Source organism: Amblyomma mixtum, chromosome 7 (assembly GCF_055824585.1).
Source record: "Amblyomma mixtum isolate Tamu chromosome 7, ASM5582458v1, whole genome shotgun sequence".
Classification (NCBI taxonomy): domain Eukaryota; kingdom Metazoa; phylum Arthropoda; class Arachnida; order Ixodida; family Ixodidae; genus Amblyomma; species Amblyomma mixtum.
In genome coordinates this window covers 109,180,200-109,207,097 of record NC_143018.1, presented here as the reverse complement: position 1 = coordinate 109,207,097, position 26,898 = coordinate 109,180,200, and the positions used below count along the sequence as shown (strand labels likewise).

Here is a 26,898-nt window from a genome sequence, read left to right as displayed (position 1 = left end):
ACTAACCAAGCAACCAATTAAAGGGATCGTATAGTGATGCACCAAGTAAGTTTCACTCAGTTTAGTTAATTGCTTACTTAACCAATTAGTCTAATTAACCTTTATAGTCAGACCAGATAAATAAATAAAATCGAGTAACAAATTGGCCGAGCTTGGGAATCGAACCCCGGTCTCCGGAGTGCGAGTCGAGCACGCTGCCACTTCACCATGCCAGCTCGATGGTTTGGAATGAACAAAGGTGCGTCTAGTGAATACGGTGTCTTCGTTCACTCCCATCTTCCTCCCTTCCCGTTACGGCGAGGTTTAGGTGTACACCGAGATATGAGAGACAGATACATTTCCTTTCCTCAAAAATCCAATTTACCGACGAGCAAGGCGTATTTGTCCGGGTTTGAGATCGGTCTAAATTGTCTTGACGTCATCGCGCCCGAATTTTGACGGGTGTCCACCGAAATATGTGACACAGTTACTGCGCAACTTACTTTCCTCAAATACAATTTTCGACTAGTATCTACTGAGATATGTGATACAGTTAGTGCGTAATTTTCTTTCATCAAATACAATTTTCATTTTCTTCATTACGGCCCCTCTTTCTTCTTTCACTCACACTTCCTCCCTTCCTGTACAGTGCGGCTCAGGTGGCCACCGAGATGACAGAGAATTACAGCATCATTTCCTTTCCTCAAAAAGCGTTGCATTCACAGGGCAACGCATCGCGCCGAACAGGTGGTGGCGTTCCTTGGGCTCCGTGGCAGCGCTACAACACACTGTCGCGTTCCACTCCTAAAAGCGAAGCTTAAGCGTCATTAATTGGCAGCTAATTAATGCACCAACAAAATGTGCAGTGAACAATCGCGTAGCAGAATGCAGCACTCAGGCTTTCGCCTTTCACCACTTTAGCCGCTAAAGTTCCTCGTAATTTTTCGCTTGTATATCCAGGCTTGACGACAACTAAGCCATTTCCAATTTTTTTTTTGCATTACTGACGTGTTGAAATTCAAGCGTAGGTTTGGCGTCTATGCCTTCTTTTCATACTCCAGCACGCCTCCCAGCTGCGGGATCACGGCGAGAAGACGGCGACGCCCGGCCCCCGCCAGCCAACCCGAAGACGCCACAGCAGCCGCCGAAGACGCCGCCGCAGAAAAACCGACAAACGTCAGATCAGGGCGCCCCGGCCTTCCAGCCTGAGGATTCCCGGATCTCGGAGGCGCTACCCAGCATAAGGCCTCCAAGAAATCACAGGACAAGGTTGGTGGTCGACCTAGGGTCGTTTCTCAGTCCTCTCCTCCCCCTCCTCATTCCTCTCCCGAACTCATCTAGATGCGCCGCGAAATGGCGGCGCTACGCGAGCAAGTTAAACAGCTCGCGGCTGAAAACGAAATTCTCCGCATGGGAAAATCCACAACGTCGCCACTGGCACGCGAAGGTGCGCACGCCTCCGAGAACCCGGGGCCCATGAACGAAGGGTCTGTTCCCCAATTTAATGCGATTCGTCTGGACGCTCTAGAAAACAGCGTAGCTGAAATTTATATTCAGCTTAGCGGTCTCGGCCAGCTAATTTCCGAAATTATCAACAAAACTATTGCCGAAACCACCCAGAAGGTGACCCTCGCGGTCACAAGTAACATTAAAACCTGGATCAACGATTCCAACCGCCTGGGGCGTCGCCCAAGCCACACTAAGGAGCATCCATCCAAATTCAACCGCCACATTGATCTGAGCGAAATTAGCGAGGACCCCATCGAACCTTGTTTGCCTCAGGGCGCCGGACAGGCTGCGATGGCGCCTGGCCCAGCTTACCCCGAAATTCATCATGGCACAGGGCACTAAACGACCCCGCTGCCCCCCAAAACAGCAGGCTTTTTCAGTTATTCAATGGAATTGCAGAGGTCTCAAAGACCGAAAAAAAAGAGCTCATCTTCGCCTCTATCTCGAGAAGTTTAATCACCCAACTGCGGTAGTCGCCCTACAGGAATCTGGGGCGGCAGTGAAGCTGTCGGGATATAATACGTACCAGCGTGACCCCTCCACCTGTCTGCTTGTCCACAAAAACTGCACAGCGCAAGAGGTCGATCTCGAATTAAATTTGCTCTACTCGTATGTAATGGTCGCCGTCCTCCCCCTGAAAAGGACTGACCCCCCCGTACACATTCTTAATATTTACGTCCCCCTAAAGGTAAGAACATAATTTTTTCCGACATCTTCAGTAAGGCACTGAAGGTGGCAGGGCGCGACCCCCTTCTGATTGTGGGTGATTTCAACGCCCCCAGTCGGATGTGGGGTTATCGCAAGGAGGAAATGCGTGGCAGAAAGCTGACGGAGCTTATCTCCACGCTGGGCATCACCCTCCAAACCGACCCTGCAGTCCCAACCAGAGTGGGTAACTCCGTCAATCGGGACACGTGCCCTGATCTTACCCTCACTCGGAACATTCAACACGCAGAATGGATCAACACCGAGGACACCCTCGGCAGCGACCACTGCCTCATCAACATCATTCTCTACACCCGTCCCCTCAAGCGACCCCTAAACCAGGCACGACTCCCAGACTGCACGGCTTTCCGGCAGTCCTTGCCCCCGTACAGTCTGGTACAAAACGGCTATTCCTCTTGGGCTGACACCCTTATACAAAATATTCGCAAACACGACTAGCAAATTCAGCTTACAGATAGAGTGACGGATGTGGATAACCATCTCCTTCATCTCTGGGAGGCGCGTCGCAGTCTCACAAAGAGATGGCGTCGCCAGAAACACAATAGGAAGCTCCTACTTCGAATTCTCGATATCACCCAGCAGGCGGCGGACTACGCGGCCCAGCTTGCCGACTCCAACTGGGTGGATCGCTGCAATTTGGCCGCTAGGCAAATGTCTAGTCGAAACACATGGAGACTTTTCCGTAGTCTGATCGATCCCACCCAAACACGCACCGAAACCCAAAAACACCTTCAAAGAGCTATTCACAACTTTAAGGGCAATACGGACCAGCTGGCACAGACATTGCGGGATCGATATCTGTGCCAGACACAAGACCCCCGGGGGTCGGAGCATCTCTATGCAGGCAGAGAAAATCCTGATCTCGATCGGCGATTTCAAATCCATGACCTACGGGCGGCTCTTGCCAAAATGAAACAAGGCACGGCTCCGGGTCGGGACAAGGTAACGGTCAAACTTTTGGCCAACCTACCCGATCCGGCGTACGAAGCACTCTTAGAATACATAAATGCCGTCTGGGAAGGGTACCACCCTCTACCCATAGAGTGGAAAACTGCGCTAGTCACCTTCATCCCGAAGGCCGGCAAACCAATCAATACAGACAACCTCCGACCCATTTCCTTAACATCTTGTGTGGGCAAACTCATGGAAACTATGGTTCGAGATCGACTCTCAGAATACTTAGAAAATCGCAACACCTTCGCGGATACCATGTTCGGTTTTAGGCCGCATAGGTCATCTCAAGACATACTCCTCCAACTAAAACATGAAGTGCTTACACCTGTCGAGTGCCCCCATAACGACAAGATAGTCCTGGCCTTGGACCTTAAAGAGCATTTGATAATGTTAAGCACAGCGTCATTCTCGCCCACCTCAGCGAGACTGACTGCGGCACTAACACCTTCAATTATATTAAACACTTTCTCACGGATCGGCAGGCCTTCGTCCGCATCCAGGACGAAGAGCACGGCCTGTACAGTATGGGCAGCAGGGGTACACCACAAGGCGCTGTACTCTCCCCTCTGCTCTTTAACTTAGCAATGCTTCACCTACCCTCTAAATTGGCCGATGTCGAAGGCATCCAGCATGCGCTGTATGCCGACGACATCACTATTTGGGCCACCCAAGGTAATGTGGGTCACATGGAGGAATGCCTGCAAGCAGCCGCTGACAAAGTAGACAACTATGCGGCGTACTGCGGCCTCCAGTGCTCCCCACAGAAATCAGAATTCGTGCATATTCGGCCATCGCCGAAGTGTGCAATCCCCATTTCCCTCTCCCTCGCCAGCGGCCCCATCCGTGAGGCATCGGAGGTCAGAGTTCTCGGACTCTTTATTAGTAGAACACGTCGCGCAGATACAACACTGGCCAAGCAGCGTAAGGTTGGAGATCAGGTGAGCCACATGGTCCGTCGGGTCTCCAACAAACGCGGAGGTCTACGAAGCACACATGCGTTGCGACTCGCACATGCTTTCGTTACGAGTCGAATACTCTATTCGACCCCCTACCTTCACTTACGCAAGCAGGACGAAGATGTCTTGGAGGTTACCCTCCGTAAGATCATCAAAAGAGCGCTCGACCTTCCGATCTCCACCTCCAACGCGAGGCTCCTCGCGCTGGGAGTGGTGAACAACTATCGGGAGCTGCAAGAAGCGCACCTCACGAACCAATACACGCGTCTTGTCCAGACCGTGTCCGGTCGTCGCCTTTTGGACCGACTACACATTCCACACAACCATCACACAGAGGAAAGGGTACGAGTGCCCGAAATGTGGAGATGCGCCATCCACGTTCGACCCCTTCCTACGAAAAGGTCCAAAGAAGACCATAATGGCCGGCGGCAGGCGCGGGCGGATGCCCTCCACCGCCATTATGGCAACAAATACGGTGTATTTTATACGGACGTGGCCGGCCCGCACCGCTCTAGGGGGGATGGTACACGGCCGCGGTCATACATCAACAAATACAGGTGGACGGGCTCACTTTCAAAGCTCCCAGCGCAACTCACGCTGAGGAGGTAGCCATCGCCCTGGCGGCCTCTCACCCTCAGGCGCAATATATCCACTCAGACTCGCAAGGAGCTTGTCGAAATTACGAGCTGGGTTGGGTCTCCATCACTGCTCATCGAATACTTCGGAACGCGGCACGGGACCGAGATCCTACGCTCCGCTACTTAGTCTGGGCTCCGGGCCACCAAGGCCTACCATGTAACGAGGCTGCAGACGCAGCCGCCCGCGCACTCACTTCCCGGGCCCCTAGCGATGACCTTACCGATTCGGATCTGGACAACGAACCCCTTTTAAAATTTCAGAATATAGTCAATCACTATCAAGACTCTCACCGCAAGTACCCGACCCCCCTCAAGGGGCTGGGAAAAGCAGGTGAGCGTCTTCTGATAAGACTTTTTACACATACATTGCTGTGCCCGGCAGTCATGAAACACTTCGACCCCTCCTTTTCTGGCCTCTGCCCATACTGTACGGAGGTGGCTGACACCTACTATATGGTGTGGGCATGCCAGATTGGATTGGATTGGAGTAAACTTTATTTGTACCTGCAGTTGAGCGCTCGCGCGCCCCGACGAGGGCCTACGTCGTCTACGAGGCTGCCGTTACTCGGCGCGGGTCTCCGCTCGCCGTTGCCGGCTCGCTGGGTCCCTGCCTTTCGAGCGCCCCGAGGACCTGCTGGACGGCCCATAGCTGTTGGTCATGGTCGTTGCTCTTCGCTGCTGCCTCCAGCCGCGGCGGGATTGTTCCTGATCTTGCTTCCTTTGGATTTCTGATGCAGTCCCACAAGATGTGCGTCTGATCTGCCGGCTCCCTCCGGCAGACTCTACACGTATCGGTCGGGTAGGTCTCGGGGTACATGCGATGCATCAGTCCCGGGCTCGGTAGCGATCCGGTCTGGAGCTGTCTCAGTAGTACCGCCTCCGCTCGACTCAGCCTCGGGTGCGGGGGTGGAAGAGTCCTGCGAGCCAGGCGGTAGGCCTTCGTGATTTCGCTGTAGTCGGTCATGCGGTCCTTGGCTCCGAACCACGTCGGACGGTGTGTTGCCGGGGCGCGGTTGGTTAGCGCTCGCGCCGCTGCGTGTGCGGTCTCATTGTGGTTCGCACTGCGTTCCGACGCGTCGCCCGCGTGCGCCGGAAACCACTTGATTCTTACTCTTCTGTCTTGCAGTTTAGTCGCTCGTAGTACGCGCTCGGCCTCCCTGCAGACTTGGCCTTTGGCGAAGTTTCGCACCGCCTGTCTCGAGTCACTCAGCCCCGTGTAGCAGTCTGCGTCGGCGATGGCCAGGGCGATGGCCACCTCCTCCGCTTGTTCCGCTCCGGCGCCTCTCACGCTCGCTGCCGTCCTCGTGGCGCTGGTCGGCGCCTCTATGACGACCGCTGCGAAGGAGTTCCGTTGGTATTCGGCCGCGTCCACGTACCGCGCGTGCTCGTCGTTGGCGTGCAGGTCGATGAGAGCCTTGGCCCTCGCCGCTCTTCTTTCCTTGTTATACTCGGGGTTCATGCTCTTGGGTATGGGGTCGATTCTGGTCTGGCGTCGGACCTCTTCGGGGACGGGGAGCTTTGTCTCCGCGTCGTTCGAGTGTCCTATTCCCAGGTCGTCCAGTATCTTCCTCCCGGCTTTGGTCGTACACAGCCGCTCCAGTTGAGAGGTCCGTTGCGCTTCGGCTATTTCTTCGAGCGTGTTGTGGATCCCGAGTTGTAAGAGGCGGGTCGTGCTCGTGGACTCGAACAGGCCCAGCGCCGCCTTGTACGCTCTCCTGATGATTACATTAATTTTGTTGCGTTCGTGTTGCAGCCATCTATGGTAGGCTGCAACGTACGCGACGTGGATGATGACGAAGGATTGGACGAGCCTGATTAGGCTCTCCTCTCTCATGCCAGCCTTCCGGGAAGTGACTCTTTTGAGGAGTCGCATAGCGTTGGCCGCTTTTGCCGTGAGACGGGCGATGGTTTCGCCGTTTCTTCCATGCTTTTCGATGACCATGCCTAGGATCCTGATTTTGCTGACCTCGGGGATCACGTTGCCGGATTTGGTTACGATTCTGATTTTTTCGCATTCGCGTTGTCTGGTCTTGCATCTGCCATTGTTGGTAGGTGGGAGTATGAGGAGCTCCGATTTGCTCGGCGAACATCTCAAGCCGGTGCCTTCCAGGTGGTCTTCTATCGCGTAGACGGCGGCTTGCAGAGCGCCCTCGATGTGGGCGTCGCTGCCGCCGGTCACCCACAGTTTGATATCGTCCGCGTAGATGGTGTGCCTGACGTCTTCGATGTCCGCGAGCTTCTCGGCCACTCCGATCATTACCAGGTTGAACAGCATCGGCGAAATGACCGATCCCTGCGGTGTGCCGGTGCTCCCGAGCTTCTTCTCTTGCGTTTGTAGGTCGCCTGCTCGTAGCTGGGCGGTCCTGTCCGTGAGGAAGTCCTTGATGTAGTTGTAGGATCTTTCGCCCATGTTGAGCTTAGAGACTTGGGACAGAATTGCCGAGTGTTTCACATTATCAAAGGCGCTTTTTAGGTCGAGACCCAGGATTGCCTTGTTGTCGCGGGCGCTGCCGCCATTGTCTATGATTTGGTATTTGAGCTGCAGCATCGCGTCCTGCGTGCTGAGGAGCTGTCTAAAGCCGATCACCGTGGCCGGATACAGCCCTTCTCGTTCCAGGTAGTCTTGCCACCTGTTGAGCAGGACATGCTCCAGCACCTTGCCCACGCAGGACGTGAGCGTGATGGGCCGAAGGTTGTCCGTGTCCGGTGGCTTCCCCGGCTTGGGTATCAGGATAGTCTTGGCTGTCTTCCACTGCTTTGGTAGAGCGGCCGCCCTCCAGCACTTGTTGAAGTATTTTGCGAGGTTCTCAATCGAGCTGTCGTCGAGGTTCTTCAGCGCCTTGTTCGTGACGAGGTCCGGGCCAGCTGCCGACCGGCTGTTGAGGGCGTGCAGGGCCGCGCGTACCTCCTCGACGTCGATGTCACGATCGAGCTTCGCGTTGGGTAGGCCGCCGTACGGCGCGTGTTGTTCGGTGGGCGTAGTGGGCAGGTATTTGTCATTGATGCGCCTGGTGACTGCATCGGCGCCCTGTACCGAGACAGCCCGATGTATGAGCTTGGCGAGTCTGTCCCTTTGGTGCGAGTTGGTCTTGGTTTCGTCGAGCAGGTGCCGCAGCAGGTTCCACGTCTTCCCGCTATGCATCTGCCCGTCTGCCGCGTTGTTGATCTCGATCCACTGTTGCGTGCATAGAGGGCGGCAGTGCTCCTCGATTGCTCGGTTGACCTCCGCCACCTTCTTTCTGAGTCTGCGGTTGAGCCGTTGGTTTTTCCAGCGACTGAGTATTGACTGCTTGGCTTCGATGAGATGCGCTAGCCGGCTGTCTACTTTATCAATCGCAGCGTCCGTTTCAATTTCTTTGGTCGCGTCGCGTACGCTCTTGGTGATTTCGGCCGTCCACGTCTCTATGTCTTCGATCTCGCCGTCAGCGTCTGTCTTCTGGCTTCTGGCGTCTCGGAAGGCATCCCAGTCTACCCATCTGTGTGTTTTGATGCTGGTGTCGTTGTGTTGCGGTATGCTGATTTCCACGATGGTGTGGTCGCTGCCGAGGTCGGTTCCCGTGTTTCGCCAGGTGATCGCTCCCCGGACGTCGTTCTTGACGAACGTGAGGTCCGGAGTGGTGTCCCGGGACACAGAGTTACCGATTCTCGTCGGGTGCGCCGGGTCCGTGATGAGGGTGAAGTCGAGTTCCATGGCGTCTTGGTACAGGTCGCGGCCCTTTGCTGTGTACTTGTTGTAGCTCCAGGCTGGGTTCATCGCGTTGAAGTCGCCGCAGACGATTAGCGTGTTGCGGCCTGCCGCGGTGCTGGCTCTGTGTAGTATTGTTTTGAATCTCTGTTTTCTCTGAGATGGGTTGCTGTATATGTTGAGCAGAAAAATGCTTCCTTTTCTCTTCTTGCCCGGGATGATTTCGGTGAGTGTGTGCTCGATCTTGATATTGCTTTGCAGCTCGTGCTCAACGAACGTGAGTCCTTTCCTGACCAGGGTGCACAGACCTCTCCCGTCGGGCTGGCCCTTGTGCACTCTGTAGCCGGGCAGGGACGGTGCGTCGGTGAGTGTTTCTTGTAATAGGATCACGTCTGGTTTGCGCGCGGCATGTGCGATGTGCTGTTGGATGACTGCCTTCTTCCTTCCGAGGCCGCGACAGTTCCACTGCCACGCTGTTACGGCTGCTGCTGTTGTTGCGTTGACAGCCATGGTTGCGTTGGTGTGTACGCGGTTCCCTGGTTGGGTGGATGTTGCGCGAAGAGGGGCGCAAACGTCGGGTGGCTCACTATCGGCTGTAGGGTCCTTTCGATGTAGGCGATTCTGTTCGTGTTCTCGGCTTGGTAGGTCTCCATTGTTTGTTTCATTGCTGTCACTGCTGCGATGTTCGCCGTGATTAATTGTTCGAGTTTGGTGAACGTCGCTTCGAATTTGGCCTCGGGGTTGTCGATTCGATTGTTCTCTGTTTGCTTGCGCGTGGCCTCGACGGCTCGCTTCTTAGGTGCCGGTTCCTCTACGGCTGTCTCCTGGGTGTTCATGGTTGTTTCGTCGGTCGTGCTTGTGCTTGGCGTGAGTCTCTGTGGAGGCTCGTTGTTGCATAGCAGCAACTTACGGATCTCGGCGATCTCTCTCGTGAGGCTGTTGATGGTCGTGCGCAGCGCCGCGTTCTCTTGTCTTAATGTCTCGTTGGCTTCTCGCATCTTGTTTATATCATCTTTCTTCGTGGCTTCGGTGATTTTATGCGCGTTCCTTATATTGTTCCCTTTAGCTGCGTCAGCCCAGCTGACTCGCTCACGTGATGGTGACCTTTTCCTACTGAGGCTTCTCTTGCAGCTGCTGTCTCTGGAATTTGGCGCGCGGTTCTCTGATGGAGTCCTTGACTTTCCCGCAGCTGGCGGCTTGTCGAGTGGCGGGAAATCGCTCTCCGACAGCAGCTGGCGTTCGGCCTGTCGGCGCTCCCATTGTCGCTTGCGCACTACGTAGGGGATCTTGTATTTCGCCTTGCACGTTCGGTCTCCGGTCGGGTGTTCGTCCCCGCACAGCTTACATTTAGGGGTACAGCGATGGTCTTCTTTGGGATTGGCGAGTCCGCAGGCCAGGCACGTCTTGATATTGGGGGTCGGGCACACGTCCTTTCGGTGTCCCACTCGGCCGCACTGCTTGCAAACGTCGATCTGTGTCCTGTAGAGGCGGCACGGTATCAGAGTGACTCCGTATCGGACGAAGTTCGGTACCTTGGGTCCCTGGAACACCACGATCGCGGTGGTCGTGCTGCCGATCCTCTTTGCGCCCACTGCTAGCGGGTTTCTCTCGTTGACGATGTTCCTATCTATCTCGTCGGCGCTCGCATCGATGGGGATGCCTCTGATGACGCCCTTTACGGTGTCGTGAGGAGCCGTGCGATATGCGCTTAGGAGTTGTCTTGAATATAGATTTCCTGGATTTTAGCGTACCTAGCCGCGTTGTCTTCGTTCGGTGTACTGACGACCATGATGTTCTGTTGCGTGTTGGGGCAGATGGTGTCCGCGGCGCTTTCCTCGCTCGTGATCTTGGCCGCGGCGAGCATGCCAGAAAAATCCTTCCCTCAATCCCCACCCCAACCCAACCCGAGAGGACTGGGAGGCGGCCCTGCTCGGCTGCCACGACCTTCCGGCCCAACAGGCCATGTTCAGGCGTACCCGAGTGGCGGTAGAGTCAAATGGGGTCCTGGAATAGGGACCCCACCTAGTATTGTGAGGGGGGTGGCGTACTAGGGGCCACCTCCCAAACTACCTCTCTGTATAACCTGTAATAAATGCTTTTCACTACCACCGTTGCGTTCTTGTTTTGAACCGCTTACTCTTGCGAGACCATCATGTTATCTACGTCGCGCTTGGACGCGTGCTGGCGTTCGACTGCACCTTTAACGCACTTCACCTGAGAATTATTTGCATTTATGCACCTGCGCATTCTAATTTGGCAAACGCATTCTTAAAGATTTAGATGTGTATTTTCTTGGAGGGCGTAATGTTGTGATGTTGGGCGATTTCAACTGTGTGCTCGAGAGAGAGAGAAAACTTTATTTACACAGGAATTCGGGGCACGCCCCAGGGTCCCCGCACGACCCCACTGCACTGAAGTGTTTATGTTCCGAAGGTCCATAACGCTGGCAGCACGGCCGGTGGCGATGGTCTGCACGGCCTGGTCCTCCGAGCGCAGCAGGGTCTCCAGTCCTCCCAGGTCTTGAGGTTCTGTAGGTCCCGCGGAGGAGGGTCCGCCGGGCAGAGGGAAATGATGTGGAGGGAAGAGGCGAAGGGTTCTGGGCAAAGAGTGCATGCCGGAGTGGGGAAGGAGGGATGATAGTGGGTTAGGTTAAGGGATGAAGGGAGTGCGTGTGTCTGTAGTCTGCGCCAGAGTGTTGCGTGTTTGTTATGTAGGGAGGGGTGGGGCGGGGGGTAGAGCTGGCGTAAGGCTCTGTGCGCCTGGGTCAGCTCACTGAACGAGTGCATGCCCTCCTTTGTGAATCCCCGATCAGAGGCCACCTGAGCCCGGTTTAAAGAACCTCGGGCTATAAGGTTGGCGGCCTCGTTTCCGGGATTCCCGGAGTGCGCGGGCGCCCATATCAGCTCCACTTGGCGGGGCGGGGGTGCTCGATACGGTCGCTGATGTGCAGGGCCCCGGTAGGGGTAGACCAGGTTGGAATGGGCGCGAGTTGCGCCGCCTAGTCAGCCAGTTCATGCTCACTGACCTCTATGGCAACATCTTTGTGTGAACTTGGCTTCGCAGGTTATTTACTTATTTATTTATTAGTACCTCACAGCCCCCAAGAGCATTGGGTGAGGGGGGCAAATCGAAAAAAGGTGTATACAGATGGAAAAAAACCGTAATATCGGTACAAGAACGCGGTACAAGTCAAATACAAGAAAGGAACACGAAATTTATAGAAAACGGAGTTAAAATAACATCAGACACGAAAATAGAGAGAAAAAAAAGCGAAACATGAACATGAGAGAAAAAAAAGCAACCAGGGGCAACAGAAGTGGTAAATGGGAAAACAACGTTAAGAACATATGAAACTGTCGTACATTTCGAACATCACTATGGCAATAAATGTATACATAGATGTTTTTTAAACTCACCAGGATCAATGAAAGAGATTATGTTGTCAGGAAGATCATTACAGAGTTTTATTGCTCTAGGTAATGCAGAGGAATTAAACGACATTAAAGGCGAAAGCCTTTAATGCCTCATACTGTGGTTAGCAGACGCGTCGGCAGCCGTGTCGGCAGATGTGCCCGCCTCTCGGCGTCACTGCTTAAAAAGGAACTGCGCCGAGGGTGGGAATCGAACCAGGGCCTTTGGCATTTGAAGGGGAGACGCTACAACTCCGCCAGGAAGGCTCAAGGGTCGAGCATGAATAAAGGCGCATCTAGTGAATCCACGGGTTTCATAAATAACATAAAATGAATAAGCTCAAGAAAAGGAAAAATAAAAATAACAAAATAAACAAAAATAAGAACAAAATAAAAATGATATAAAAATAAAAACAATAAAGATAAGAAAAGGAGAAAAAACAAAACAATATGAAAAATAAAAAGTAAATAAAAACAAACAGTGCGCCAGGAAACACTTTCGCCTTGCAGCACTTTAGAGAGCCAAAGTGCCCGTGAATTTTTTTTCTCGAGTGGGTTAGACAGGGCGTACGTTCCGACGAGCCTTTCGCGGACATTGTGTGCTGCTAACGTAGTGACGCTGCCATCTTCGCCGGTGCACATATCATATCATCGACCTTTTAATGCGTAAGCAATACTACCCAAGGCAAGGCACGGTTGACTTTTAGAGCGACCGCAGGTGGGCCCCTGTTTCAAGCCGTCGGGTAAGGTCAGCGCGAGGCTCGGCGCGCTACAGATGGAGCGTCGTTGCCATGGCAACAAGAACGGCCGTCGCTGGGCTCCCACTTAAAGCCGCCGGGTTAGGGCCGTTTCACATGCATGCGATTCTCGAATGCGACGCTGCGAATTCTGTCGGTCTGCGACTAGGGAGGGCCGTCGGTCTAGCCGCAGACGGCCTGCGACCAAGTTCTGTCCGGTTGGAATCCAGTCGCAGCGTCGGTGTGTTTGCTCTGCGACTGACCAATGGGCAGCGCCGAGACGGCACGTGACGTGACGTCACACGGGAGCAGCTGCCGCGGCCACGATCGGTCTCCAGGCGCGCGAGCGAGAGCGCACGTGCGTCGAGACCGGCCGCGGAAACAGCTCACACGTTACGCGACGTCACGCGCTGTCTCGGCGTGGGGTCACGTGGGAGCTGTTCCGCGGCGTAAGCAAAACTGTCTATTCTAATCAAAACATACGAAATATTGCCTTGCATCTAAAAACACGCTGGTCATAACATCGTCAACACATTCCGTGCAGCGTTTCTGTCGCGTTTAATCGTGGGTTGCCTATGCGAACATCGAGCAACCTTGCGTGTCCCTCCGACCGAATTCGCTGGGTACGCGTTGCATGTGAAAGCACTGTGCGAAAACTGCACTGCGGCGTCACCGACTAGGCCAACTATTTTTGTTCTAGTCGCAGCATGTGAAACGGCCCATAGGGCGGCGCGAGGCACGGCGCGCAACCGATGGAGTGTCGTTGCCATGACAACAAGAATGGCTGTCGCTGGGCTCCCACTTCAAGCCGTCGGGTTAGGTCAGCTCGAGGCACGGCGTGCAACAGATGGAGCGTCGTTGCCATGGCAACAAGCACGGCCGTCGCTGGGCTTGCACTTAAAGCCGTCGGATTAGGGCGGCGGGAGGCACGGCGCGCAACAGATGGAGCGTCGTTGCCATGGCAACAAGAACGGCCGTCGCTGGGCTCCCACTTCAAGCCGTCGGGTTAGGTCAGCGCGAGGCACGGCGCGCAACAGATGGAGCGTCGTTGCCATGGCAACAAGAACGGCCGTCGCTGGGCTCCCTCTTCAAGCCGTCGGAGGCACGGCACGCAACAGATGGAGCGTCGTTGCTATGGCAACAAGAACGGCCGTCGCTGGGCTCCCACTTAAAGCCTTCCGGTTATGGCGGCGCGAGGCACGGCGCACTACAGCTGGTGGTGGTGGTGAAAACATTTATTAACAAGGGACAGGAGGTATGTTTGGATCAGCCCGTAAGGGACTGGTCTCTACAAGCACTAGGTGGAGGTCCCTAGTATGGGACCCCAGTGGCGGTGGCCGCCGCCAGGGCGCGCCCGACTAAGGCTTGTTGGGCCTGTACGTCGTGGCAGCCGAGCAGGGTCGCCTCCCAGTCCTCCCGGGTTGGGTTGGGGATGGGGGGAATAGCCGGGGTGGAGGGGCAGGCCCACACCATGTGATAGGTGTCAGAATATACCGCACTACAGTGTGGACAGCTGCCGTTAAAGCAGGGGTGAAAATGTTTTAGCGCTGCCGGGCACAGAATTGCATTGGTGAGAAGGCGGAGAAGGAGCCGCTCATCCGCCTTCTTCAGGCTTTACATGGACGAGGGAAAAGGCGATGCCTGTCTTCATAATAGGTTGTCAAAATCAGGGGGCACTTTGACTGTCTAAAGTGCGTAGAGGCGAAAGCGTTTTCCGAACCACTTTCGCTGCTTCTGTGGCACTGGTGGCGTCACATATAATTGAGTAATAATTACTAAGTGATGACAAATCTGTAATTAATGGTTAATTACTGATTAAACCTTGAATACTAATTAACTGCTAATTAATGGCGCTCAAGCTTCGCCTTTAGGAGTGGAACGCGACAGCGTGTTGTAGCGCTGCTAGGAAGTCCACGGAACGCCACCACCCGTTCGGCGCGATGCCTTGCCCTTTGAACGCAACGCTTTTTGAGGAAAGGAAATGGCGCAGTAATTCTCTGTCATCTCGGTGTACACCTGAACCGCACCGTAGAGGAAGGAAGGAAGTGGGAGTGAAAGAAGACAAAGAGGGCCCGTAATGAAGGAAATGAAAATTGTATTTGAGGAAAGGAAATTACGCAGTAACTGTCTCACATATCTCGGTGAACACCCGTCAAAATTGAGGGGGGCACTTTTTTGACCTAAAGTGTTGTCACTGATGTGTGGTTAAGATGTTAAGCTTCGCCTCTAAGAGTGGAACGCGACAGCATCTTGCAACGCTGCCAGGGAGTCCATAGAACGCCATTGCCCATTCGGTTTTACGATTCGACTCCATACCTCCACCTGCGGAAGCAAGACGAGGATTCATTCGAAGTCATCCTCCGCAAAATTATTAAGCGGGCTCTGGACCTCCCCGTGACCACCTCCAACAAGCGCCTCCTGGGGCAGGGCATGGTGAACACATTTCGGGAGTTCCGGGAAGCTCACTTGACCAACCAATACACACGTCTCTCGAAGACATCGTCGGGTCGCCGCCTTCTTGCCCGACTACACATCCAACACACCACTCTCATGGAAGAGCGCGTACGTATTCCATCCCAGTGGAGATGCGCCCTCCACGTGCGCCCTCTTCCCGCGAACATGAACCGTGAGGACCATAATGGCCGGCGCCTGGCGCGGGCGGAAGCCCTGGCCCGCCACTATGGATCGAAACCCGGCGTATTCTACGTGGATGCCTCCGGCCCCCACCATGGGGGATGGTTCACGGCCGCAGTCGTCCACGAATCCAAAACAGTGAACGGCCTTACTTTCCGAGCCCGTGACATAACACACGCGGAGGAGGTCGCCATTGCTTTGGCTGCATCTCATTCCAATTCAAAAACAATTATTTCCGACTCGCGAGGGGCATGTCGGAACGTCGAGCAGGGCTGGGTACCGTATCTAGCCTACCGCATTCTCCAAAACAGCGTCTATACCGGGGACCCCGCTCACCGGCGTATCGTTTGGGCTCCTGCTCACATGGGCCTTGAGGGAAATGAGGCAGCTGACGCCGCCGCCCGCGCGCTCTCTCACCGGACATTCCCCTCCGACCGCGACGATCAGGAACTCGAATTCTCTCCAGCTTACTCGTTTAAAGACATTTCTTTACTTTATCAATCTGGCCATAGTCTTTATCCCCGCCCGTGTAAAGGTCTCTCAAAGGCGGAGGAGCGGCTTCTGCTTCGCCTATATACAAATACTTTGCTGTGCCCGGCAGCTCTAAAACACTTTGACCCTTCTTTCTCTGGCAGCTGTCCGCACTGTGCGGAGAAGTCTTCGGACATCTACCACATGGTGTGGGCCTGCCCCTCCAACCCTGCTATCCCCCCTCACCCCAACCCAACCCGGGAGGACTGGGAGGCGACCCTGCTCGGCTGCTCTGACCTGCAGGCCCAACGGGCCCTGGTCGCGCGAGCCCGGGCAGCGGCCGACGCCACTGGGGTCCCGAACTAGGGACCTCCACCTAGTACTTGTGAGGGCTGGCCCCCTTTGGGTCAGCTCATACTTCACCTCCCGAAGTTTATCTGTAAATAAATGTTTTCCACCACCAACATCGCTCGTCGGTAAATTGGTTTTTGAGGAAAGGAAATGTATCTGTCTGTCATATCTCGGTGGACACATAAACCTCGTCGGAAGGGAAGGGAGGACGATGGGAGTGAGCGAAGACACCATATTCACTACACGCGCCTTTGTTCATAGCAAACAATCGAGCTGGCATGGGGAAGTGGATAGCATGCTCGTCTCGCACGCCGAAGACCGGGGTTCGATTCCCGAGCTCGACCAATTTCCTACTCGGTTTTATTTATTTATATGGCCTGACCAGAAAAGTTAATTAGGCTAATGGGTAATTAAGCAATTAACTAGGCTCAGTCCCACATATTTGGAGCATCACTATACGATTCCTTCAATTGGTTGCATGGTTACTAGGCGAAGTACAATTGGCCCCGTTTGAAATTCGCGTACTCTGACGTCATGGCCGTTTCGACCAATTGAAAAGCGTGACATTTTCTGTCGACAACTGCTGCTTACAACGATGAGGCATTAAAGGCTTTCGCCTTAATATCTTTGAAGGTATATATCGGATTAGGATCGGGTTCCTGATCGGGTGGGGAGGAGAAAGCCCGGTGAGAGAGCGCACGGGCGGCGGCGTCTGCTGCCTCGTTTCCTGCCAACCCCTGATGAGCAGGGGCCCATATAAGGTAATGGTGTGCTGGGTCCGTATCCCTTATGCAATTTTGGTAGATTCGATAGGCTAGGAAGGGAGTGCAGCTTTCGAGTATGTTTTTGCAGGCTAGTTGGTGCCTAAGCACTTGTCCTGTCTACCTCGTTTCTTTTGTGTCGTGTCTTTTGCGCAAAAAACGCGCAGTGCAGCTTTGTTCGACGTTCCGACAGGCCCCTCGCGAGTCAGTGATTATGTATTTTGAATCGAATTTCGACCGGAACCCCTGGAATACAGCTGCTTGTGTCTTTGTGAACCTGACAGCTACCTGAAGATACCACTCGCACCCAGGTGGGCCTACATTTAGACCTTTTAGGGCCGATCCTCACGCTTACCGTGGCAACCGGCCGTGAGTGAGTCGCCCACCCGCGGCAAGATGGCTTGCTGGGCAACGTGGCTACTACCCCGACACCATGGCCTGGTCCATGGTTCCGGCAACTCCAACGCAACGCTCGCCACTTCCTTATTAGAGGTCTGGCTTTGCCTAGGCAGTGAAGCGGCACGCGTCACTGCTTATGGAGATGACATCACTCTGTTCTTAGCAGAGGAACGCAGCCTGCTTAAAACTTCAAACGTTTTTCATTAGTCCAGTAGGCCCACGCGGTGACGGCGAGGCAACGCTGGAGTCCCAAAGGGCTCTGGTCAAGCGGGCGCGAGACGGGGCCTCGTCATGCGGTGTCCCGGGCTAAGGATACCGACCATGCAGCAGGGTTATTTTTTTTTAACCCTCAAGCTCTCTTTGATTAAAGTTTTTCACCACCACCACCACCTCGACGTCCCCACTTGGCAGACCTAAGGCTCCGTCGGCGAAAGATCTGCAGGGCTGAAATAAAGTTGTTACCAAGCAACCAAGTACGCCTCCTTGTCTGGGGGCTGCTCTTAATTACTCCAAGAGTCGTTACTTTTTACCGGGTCTCCCCAAGCTCGTATTACATCTGCAATACCTTTGCAGTGGTGCGCGCAGATGCGAATTTTAGGTGTAACCTACGACTGTGTTGCAATATGGGATGGTGTGTGGCCTTCGGTCGTCGAAGGCATTACAGCTCGTGTGCGAAGGGCGCTGACATTTGACCTGGCTATGTTTGAGAGGCGCTACCTGGTTCAGTCCGTCGTGCTCGGTGCCTTCTGGTACCTCTGCTACATTGTTAAACCGCCCCTCTGTGTGATAAGGTGGGTGCAGACTACAGTTTTTTTTGGGTCAGGCGGAACTGAGCGTGTGGCTCGTGCTGCTTTTGGACAACCTCGGGAGAGAGGAGGTTTTGCATTCCTAAATTTGTTCGTCACGTCCCCGCTGTTCGCTTTGAAGGCTATTTTGCGTATCCTGCTAGGAAACGCGTCTCCGGCGCGAACCTTGACTCGGTACTTTTTGGATCCCGCGGCCCCTGTTAATCATGCACCTCATTCAGAGCAGTCTAGCGCTTTCTATGCTTCTTCTGTGGCCTTATACAGGCATGAAAGAGCAGTAGCGCCTGATGTCAGCATCGTTGCAGACCGTGTGGTGGACATTATGGGCTCCCTATTGTTGCGTGTTGTGCCGGCGGCTCGCTGCTCACCTATGGCGCCGCGTTCAGTGGGTGTGCTTATCGTCGTCACCTCTCCAAGACCATCTACGCGACTTTTTATGGAAACCTGGCTGGGCACTGCTCCCTACTTGTGATCGGTTAGAGCGGTGGGGTGTGTTACTCTCCAGTACCTGTCCGAAGTGCCCGCTCCCGGAATCTAATCGCCACGCTACAGTAACCTGCGTGGTAGCGCGTGTCTTTTGGCGCGCGGTTCATGCGGGATTCCGTGGGCAGGGCATTCCAAGAGAGCATCATCCTCAGCGATTCCAAAATGGGTATCAATAATTTCGCTAAAGGGCGAATTGCAAACACCTCCCTTAGAATCCTTAACGCAACCAAATTCTCACCAAAATATTCCGAATTGATATGGGTCCCAGCCCATTCAGGGAATCCGGGGAACGAGGCAGCCCACAATAAAGCCCGAGGTTTCGTCGACCGGGCAGTGGATGAGTCTGGCTCCCTGAATTTCATGAAGGACTCCATGATCACATATCATGATCTCACCAATCATTTTAAACTAGAGAGGAGAATTTCCCCCCCTCCAGACAAAAGACTTACTAAAGAACAAGAGGTTACGTGGCGTCGTCTACAGACGAGATCGATACGCACCCCATCACTCCTCGCGCACATTTATCCAGATCTTTACAACCCAAACTGCAAACACTGTGGCTAACGTGCTACCTACGATCACATCCTGTGGGACTGCAAAATAGAGCCACCTCCGGGTGATCTAGTTACAGCTCCTTCTCTCGAGCGGTGGGAGACCGTGCTGGCTAGCTCTGACCCCAGAACCCAAGTTTTGGTGGTGGAGTGGGCTGACAAAGTCGTCGAGGCCTGCGTACTCTCGACCACTTAACGCGACCTCTTGCCAAGCTCTTTCCGGCGAATAAAATGTTTTACAATTAATTTCGTGCTTCGTTTCCCGCGGCCGCTTCCCCAGCGGCCGTTTTGCTCGCCTGGTAATTGTTACGGGTCTTTTTAGTTTATGGCGCAGTCCATGCGCCGCGGTCGCTGGTGGCTTTCGACGCCGCGCTGTGTGGCCGATTCTCGGCCGTCTCCGACGGGAGCTCATCATTTTTTTGTTCGAGGAACTCTTTTTCTTGGGTGAGGAATAGTTCTTCCGGAAATGGTCATGTCCACTCATTTCTGTAAACAACGGTCGTGTTGTTCTGGCTTTTAGGCCAAACTGGCGCTAAGGTCTCTTTTACAGTGTTTCAGCGTCAAATTATTGCGCTTTCACTCTTCTGTCAATAGGTATGCTATCCTGTTTTACATTGCCCACGAGCAGTTCCTTTTAGTTACTTAAAGATGCTTATGGTGCCGCGTTAATTGGCTAGCCTTACATGCTTAGTGTCATGTGTTTTTGTAACTGTCAGTGTATCTGGTAACGTTGGCATGTGTACATATTAAATAATTTTTTTCCTAAACTGCATGTTCGCCAGCATTATGCCTGCATCCCCTGCCGACCTCTATACCTGGCGGGCGGCAGGCCGCAGCGGGATGCAACGTACCCTAATTAGTTTTCGCTTACAACCCCAGAGCAATTCACGAAAGTAGAAATCGCAACCACTACAGCAAGGTCAATCACAACGGCGGTCTTCGATCATACTTACTGCATATTTAGTCAGCAAACACGGATAATAGACAGCGCAGTGCGCCATTTGGTGAGGAATGCGCATGAAGTTTTTCACTCAGATAGGGAGCTGGATGAATACGCTGGAGCGCGACTGCTATTCCCATGAGTTTTAAGATTTCTCGAAGCATACGTGACACTTCACGATGACACGCAACACACCGAAGGCCGCACGCTCCCGTTACCGTCACTCATGTTTACATGCGTGAGCGCTATCGGCAGTTTGTTTTGATGTCTTCCCTCAGTAATTCAAAGTAGTGATTTCGCACCAAAGAAGCTTGAAACGAGGCGCAGACGCTCGCTATGCAGTAGAGAGCCCCCGTCGAAACAGTGGAGGGCAGAAGTGGCCAGCACTAGCACATCGGCGCCGTGACCACTGGTTTCTTCACTTTCAGTTTTTGGTTTCCGGTAGAGTTTCTGGTCTTTAGAAGTGGTGGCCCTGTTTAGTCCGGTTGCAAAGATGCCACACGACACTTGATTCTTCGCAGGCACTTTGAATCTGGAAGTATTTCGGGACTTTCATTTGCGGTTTTCTCGGCAACGCAGCCACCTTTCCGCGCAGAGAAAAAGAGGGCAAACTTAATCTCCTACTTAAGGGTATGACGCCATAGCGTTATGGGTTAATTCTCATATATGCAGAAGTTCATTCTCTACTCTACTTTCATATAAATCCTTGGCAGTCGTCATACCCCTCCAGGCGCAGTGGTGCAGCGGTTAAGGGATGCGACAGTGCCGTGCGATTGCAGGTGCTCACATGCAGCGGCGGGCCTTGTGCGACCCAGGTTGCTGTTTCCGGGCGACCAGTCATTAATTTATCGCCTTCCACGGTGGTCAGTTTGCTCATTATCTAGTTGGCAGGCTGTGTGTGTTGCACACGCGGCGATACCCAGCTTCACCTACCAGAGTGAGGCCATCTCTTCACAAAACGACGGTAGTTCTCCCGAGGAATAGTCTATCCGTCTTGCCTAGCTTGATATTTACCTTTTATGTCCCTTTACTACCACTGATCACCGGCTCACACTTGCATTCTTTGGAGTAGGGCGGCAAATTGTAATCACTTCTATTTTATGACCATTTCTTCCGCTCCTGTGCACCGCCATTAGTTCAGCGGCCCGTCTCGCCTATGTAGACTTGCCTTCGCATTACATGCCATGCCCAAGCCCACTTCTTCCTCTTGATCTCGACTAGGATGTCATTAACCCTCGTTTGTTTCCTCACCCACTTCTTAGTTTGCCCGGTTCCACAAGCATAGTAAAAGTGTCGCTGGCATAGCTCTGTCAGCTTTTTTGGCACGGAGAACACCACAGGTACCTCATACCTGCTTGCAGCCTTTGTCAGGCTATGCGCCAATCGGCGCATACTGTGGGCCACTTCTGGTTGCCTACTTTCCAAGTTGGCATTTGCTCTTCTTTCGCCTTTCATTTTTTGAAGGAGGGTCTCTGCTGCTCGCCATGCGACAGAGCAAGAGAAGCCAGCCATCTGAAGCCTTTCATTTTGATTATAGAAGCTAGCCACGGCCGTGTAAGCACAGGACTTCTGCAGTGCGTATTTCAGGCAAAGTGGAGCGATAATCCTGTTTGTAATCTTAGAATGCGCAGAACCGTAATGAAGCACTTTTCTTTGCTAGGGGTGAGCGCATCCAGCACGTTCGCTCCTCTAAAAGAAGAGTGCCGCCGTTCTCTTGCATCATGCACAAACGCGGCCATCAATATGTTATTCTCTATGTCCAGCGCATAATTCGCATCTACAAATGGGAATGGTGAATACTTGAGAACCGCGCATAATTCAACATGTCTGTCATTCATAAACCTGGTGTTCCATTGTGAGAAAAGACAAGATGCGAACAAACTTGGACGGCATAGTATTTCGTAAAAAATGAGAATTTATTGAAAAAGCTCGTAATAGGAAGTGAAAAAGAAAATAAATTCGTCTGTAATCTAGATACAAGAAAAGATAATGATAGGATGCAATTATTAAACGGCATGCCCTTCTAACAGGTACGGTTTTTCCTTCGAAGGAAATAAAAACTGGCGAAGGAAGGAATTCCGTGTGCGAGAATTTTTCCGCTGTTTGATTGTTGTCTATTGCTCTCGTCTGTCTCTCTGTCTGTATTGAAGTGGTTTCAGCGCTGCTGAATGTAGAGCTCTTTTAGAGTGTTGCGAAGGTCTTTACCGCTCGAAGTCTGAGGTATGCAGTCCAGGAACTCCACACCTGCGTGCAAGTGCTTGTGAGCAGCTAAACGGCCTGGAACGAGGCCAACAGGTGAAAAGTGAGTGCCTGAAGATAAATATACTGCACGCATAAAACATATCTCATCACATGTCGTTAGAGAGCTTTATGGTATAAAACTGATATCCAGGCTACGATTTGACTACGCAAGCTGAGGCTGGAGTTCTTGTGTTGTCTTTGTTAATTTCAGAAATTTATGAGACAAGGCGTGCAGTGAGTGCACAATCACAAAATGGGAATAACGCACTCTGATGAGCAGTTTGGTGTGAGATAACACAAATTACCCCTATACCAACTTTGCTCCGGTTGTTATCGACGTTTTTTACTTAAACTGTAGCGCTCTGAATAACACTCTATCAGTTGTAAGTGAGCGATTTGTTCAATCTCTTCCGCCGTCCTTGTGCGGGTGCGCCGTTTTGGTCTTAAATTGCGTTAGGCTGCCCGATTTCAATTAAGAATTACCTGGTGTACACAACGTCAGGCGAAATTCTATCAAGGCACCTACGGTCATACCTACCTATACCATTGCCACACGGAAGTCTGAGAAGTATTCCCGCGTGATACGCACATACAATATATATATATATATATATATCAAAAATTATTTCTTGGCAGCTGATTGATTAATATAAGATAAAGTCACCAGAACTTGAAAAACATAACAAGATTTCATTCACGACGTTTCGGCTGGAAGACCAGCCTTTTTCGAGTGTATTACAGTATTCGAAACAAGCAGCTTTAATACCATCCGCGAGGTACAGAAAAAAGTGTAAAACACAAATGCAAAACAATGGTGAGGAAAGAGGTTAAAAAAAAGTTCGCTACAACTTGAAAAAGCGGCACCAGAACTTGAAAAACATAACAAGATTTAATTCACGACGTTTTGGCTGGAAGACCAGCCTCTTTCGAGTGTATTACAGTATTCGAAACAAGCAGCTTTAATACCATCCGCGAGGTACAGAAAAAAGTGTAAAACACAAATGCAAAACAATGGTGAGGAAAGAGGTTAAAAAAAAAGTTCGCTACAACTTGAAAAAGCGGCACCAGAACTTGAAAAACATAACAAGATTTAATTCACGACGTTTCGGCTGGAAGACCAGCCTTTTTCGAGTGTATTACAGTATTCGAAACAAGCAGCTTTAATACCATCCGCGAGGTACAGAAAAAAGTGTAAAACACAAATGCAAAACAATGGTGAGGAAAGAGGTTAAAAAAAAAGTTCGCTACAACTTGAAAAAGCGGCACTAGAACTTGAAAAACATAACAAGATTTAATAAACGACGTTTCGGCTGGAAGACCAGCCTTTTTCGAGTGTATTACAGTATTCGAAACAAGCAGCTTTAATACCATCCGCGAGGTACAGAAAAAAGTGTAAAACACAAATGCAAAACAATGGTGAGGAAAGAGGTTAAAAAAAAGTTCGCTACAACTTGAAAAAGCGGCACTAGAACTTGAAAAACATAACAAGATTTAATTCACGACGTTTCGGCTGGAAGACCAGCCTTTTTCGAGTGTATTACAGTATTCGAAACAAGCAGCTTTAATACCATCCGCGAGGTACAGAAAAAAGTGTAAAACACAAATGCAAAACAATGGTGAGGAAAGTGGTTAAAAAAAAAGTTCGCTACAACTTGAAAAAGCGGCACTAGAACTTAAAAAACATAACAAGATTTAATTCACGACGTTTCGGCTGGAAGACCAGCCTTTTTCGAGTGTATTACAGTATTCGAAACAAGCAGCTTTAATACCATCCGCGAGGTACAGAAAAAAGTGTAAAACACAAATGCAAAACAATGGTGAGAAAAGAGGTTAAAAAAAAAGTTCGCTACAACTTGAAAAAGCGGCACTAGAACTTGAAAAACATAACAAGATTTAATTCACGACGTTTCGGCTGGAAGGCCAGCCTTTTTCGAGTGTATTACAGTATTCGAAACAAGCAGCTTTAATACCATCCGCGAGGTACAGAAAAAAGTGTAAAACACAAATGCAAAACAATGGTGAGGAAAGAGGTTAAAAAAAAAGTTCGCTACAACTTGAAAAAGCGGCACCAGAACTTGAAAAACATAACAAGATTTAATTCACGACGTTTCGGCTGGAAGGCCAGCCTTTTTCGAGTGTATTACAGTATTCGAAACAAGCAGCTTTAATACCATCCGCGAGGTACAGAAAAAAGTGTAAAACACAAATGCAAAACAATGGTGAGGAAAGAGGTTAAAAAAAAGTTCGCTACAACTTGAAAAAGCGGCACTAGAACTTGAAAAACATAACAAGATTTAATTCACGACGTTTCGGCTGGAAGGCCAGCCTTTTTCGAGTGTATTACAGTATTCGAAACAAGCAGCTTTAATACCATCCGCGAGGTACAGAAAAAAGTGTAAAACACAAATGCAAAACAATGGTGAGGAAAGAGGTTAAAAAAAAAGTTCGCTACAACTTGAAAAAGCGGCACTAGAACTTGAAAAACATAACAAGATTTAATTCACGACGTTTCGGCTGGAAGACCAGCCTTTTTCCAGTGTATTACAGTATTCGAAACAAGCAGCTTTAATACCATCCGCGAGGTACAGAAAAAAGTGTAAAACACAAATGCAAAACAATGGCGAGGAAAGAGGTTAAAAAAAAAAGTTTGTACAACTTGAAAAAGCGGCAGGTGTTCCGAAGGAGGTAACGACAGAAAAGTCGATGACAAGCGCGAAGATCTACAGCGCACAGCTGCCACAGGGTTTAGACCAAAAAAAAACCATTACTGCACAAGACTTCCCAAAATGGCACTCATCACGCATTGCGGCGACAAGCGCGAAGCGCCTGGCAGCCACACAGCGAGAAGGCAACATTTCAGGCGAAAGTTCTAGGCATTTGGGTCCGCAGGAATGTCAAAAAAACACCTCCGATAAAAAAAATGAAAAAAAAACGTGAGCATTCCAGACAGTGAAAACGGTAAGAGTTTTTGCCAAAATATTCTTTGACATGACGCACCCTTTTTAGTAAATTTCGTGCAGGGCATTCTCGGCAGAGTCAGTAAACTAAAACTTCCACTTTGCTATAACACACTGGCTAGTGGTGCACGTAGCTTTTCTGCTGTTTCGGTGTTTCACTTATTTCTGAACTGATTAAACATTTAAATGCTTCGTGTATCGAGGTGAAAGTGCACTACTGTGATCAGATAACACTGCAACCTTTCTCTTTGCTCCATTATATGTTATGCAGGAAACACAGCTAAGACAACAAGCACGGCTGCCTATCTGCAATTGCCACCTGGACCATCAGGTGTACAAAAAGATGGCGAGTGTTGGTACCTAGTACACATATTTATCAGTTCTTGTGGTATACCTGGCCCGCATGTATTGTTGTTACAGCCATCAAGCAGACAGAAGGATACCAAAGAGCTTCTGAACATAGTTCAGCAACTATTTTGCTTAGCTTTCGTGTTGTCAAAACTGGTCGAACAAATGCTTTTTGTGTGAGGAAATGAAAGTTCACTATATTATTGTATGGTAAGTTTTATCTTCGCACCGCCTCACACTTTGCAGGAAATGGTACCGCAAGCACAAGCGCCGCTCTGTTCACAAGCGTCAGGCCACACTGAAGAACGGCACGCACCAGGAACATCAGGTTTCAAAAGAGGTGGTGGTGGTAAGTGTTGGTACGGATTAAGTATTAGTTCTGAATGGGTACCTGGCTCACATGCATATTCTTCTTACAGCTGCCGAGTGGACAGAAGGGCAAACAAGGTTGCTCTTGGAATATTATTACAAGTATTTTCCCCAAATTGGACCATTTAAAAAATTCAAAAACAGAAAAAAAGCGTTCAAACAAATTTCAAAAGATTTAGAAGTACTTGGAATCACAAAAACAGCTGAACAGTGTGAGAACAGATACAAAACGGTGATACGAAGGCGCAAGAACGCAAATGACAACAACAATAAGTCTGGTGCATCACCGTGTGATGTCCCATTTGACAATGAGATTAGAAAAATCCAGGGGGCATTGATAACAGCATTGAGCCCGAGGTACAGAGGGACGCATTGGGGGCCATCTACAAAGGGCAAAACCCGTCACCAACCAAACCTGCAGCAACTGCGGACATCGAGAGCAGTACAGTCGAGTGCGTCTCTCCAGCGACAACGGCAGAGGGCAAGGACAGCACCACCGAGCAGGCGGAGCGAGGGACAACTGGGGCCTGCCGTAAAAACTCAACGCGCATGCAACACATGCAGGTCTTTTTTGCGGAGATGCGTGCTCTGCATGGAGAGAAGGCAAACAGAAAGGCGGCAAAAGACGCTGACAAAGAAGAACGTCGGGCCAAGCGACATGCAGAACGAGATGCTGCGCGGGAGGAACGGCCGGAAATGCACAAGGAAAAAATGGACATTCTGCGGCAAGTTTTCCAACTCCCGAAATAAACTTGACAGATGAACAACTGTATGACTTTTTGTCTTAGTGTTTAGAGAACAGAGTGGCTTCATCACAGCAGAGCAGAAGTTCACGCAGTAACAATGACCAACTGTTAAGAACTGCAGTGAACCTATATGTTGCCAGTGGGCTGCTGACAGTTCACTAACTTTATTGGCATTAAGTAAAACATTTCAAGTACAGAACCGTGGAACTGAAAACGATAGTGCAGTACTTTCGAATCCAAAAAG

The 26,898-nt window shown here is 51.3% G+C and overlaps 1 protein-coding gene and 1 pseudogene across 1 annotated transcript in view; both read left to right on the top strand.

Moving 5' to 3' along the window:
- The window catches only part of LOC149337173 (uncharacterized), a 168,560-nt gene extending 164,291 nt beyond the window's left edge, over positions 1-4,269 (top strand). Inside the window, exon 3 of the mRNA XM_089553365.1 lies at positions 1,041-4,269. Within this exon, the coding sequence (XP_089409491.1) occupies positions 1,041-1,459 (419 nt within the window). The 3' untranslated portion in view covers positions 1,460-4,269. The remainder of the gene's footprint in view (positions 1-1,040) is intronic.
- On the top strand, positions 2,275-26,658 carry LOC149337172 (uncharacterized; annotated as a pseudogene).
- The last annotated feature ends 240 nt before the right edge of the window (positions 26,659-26,898 follow it).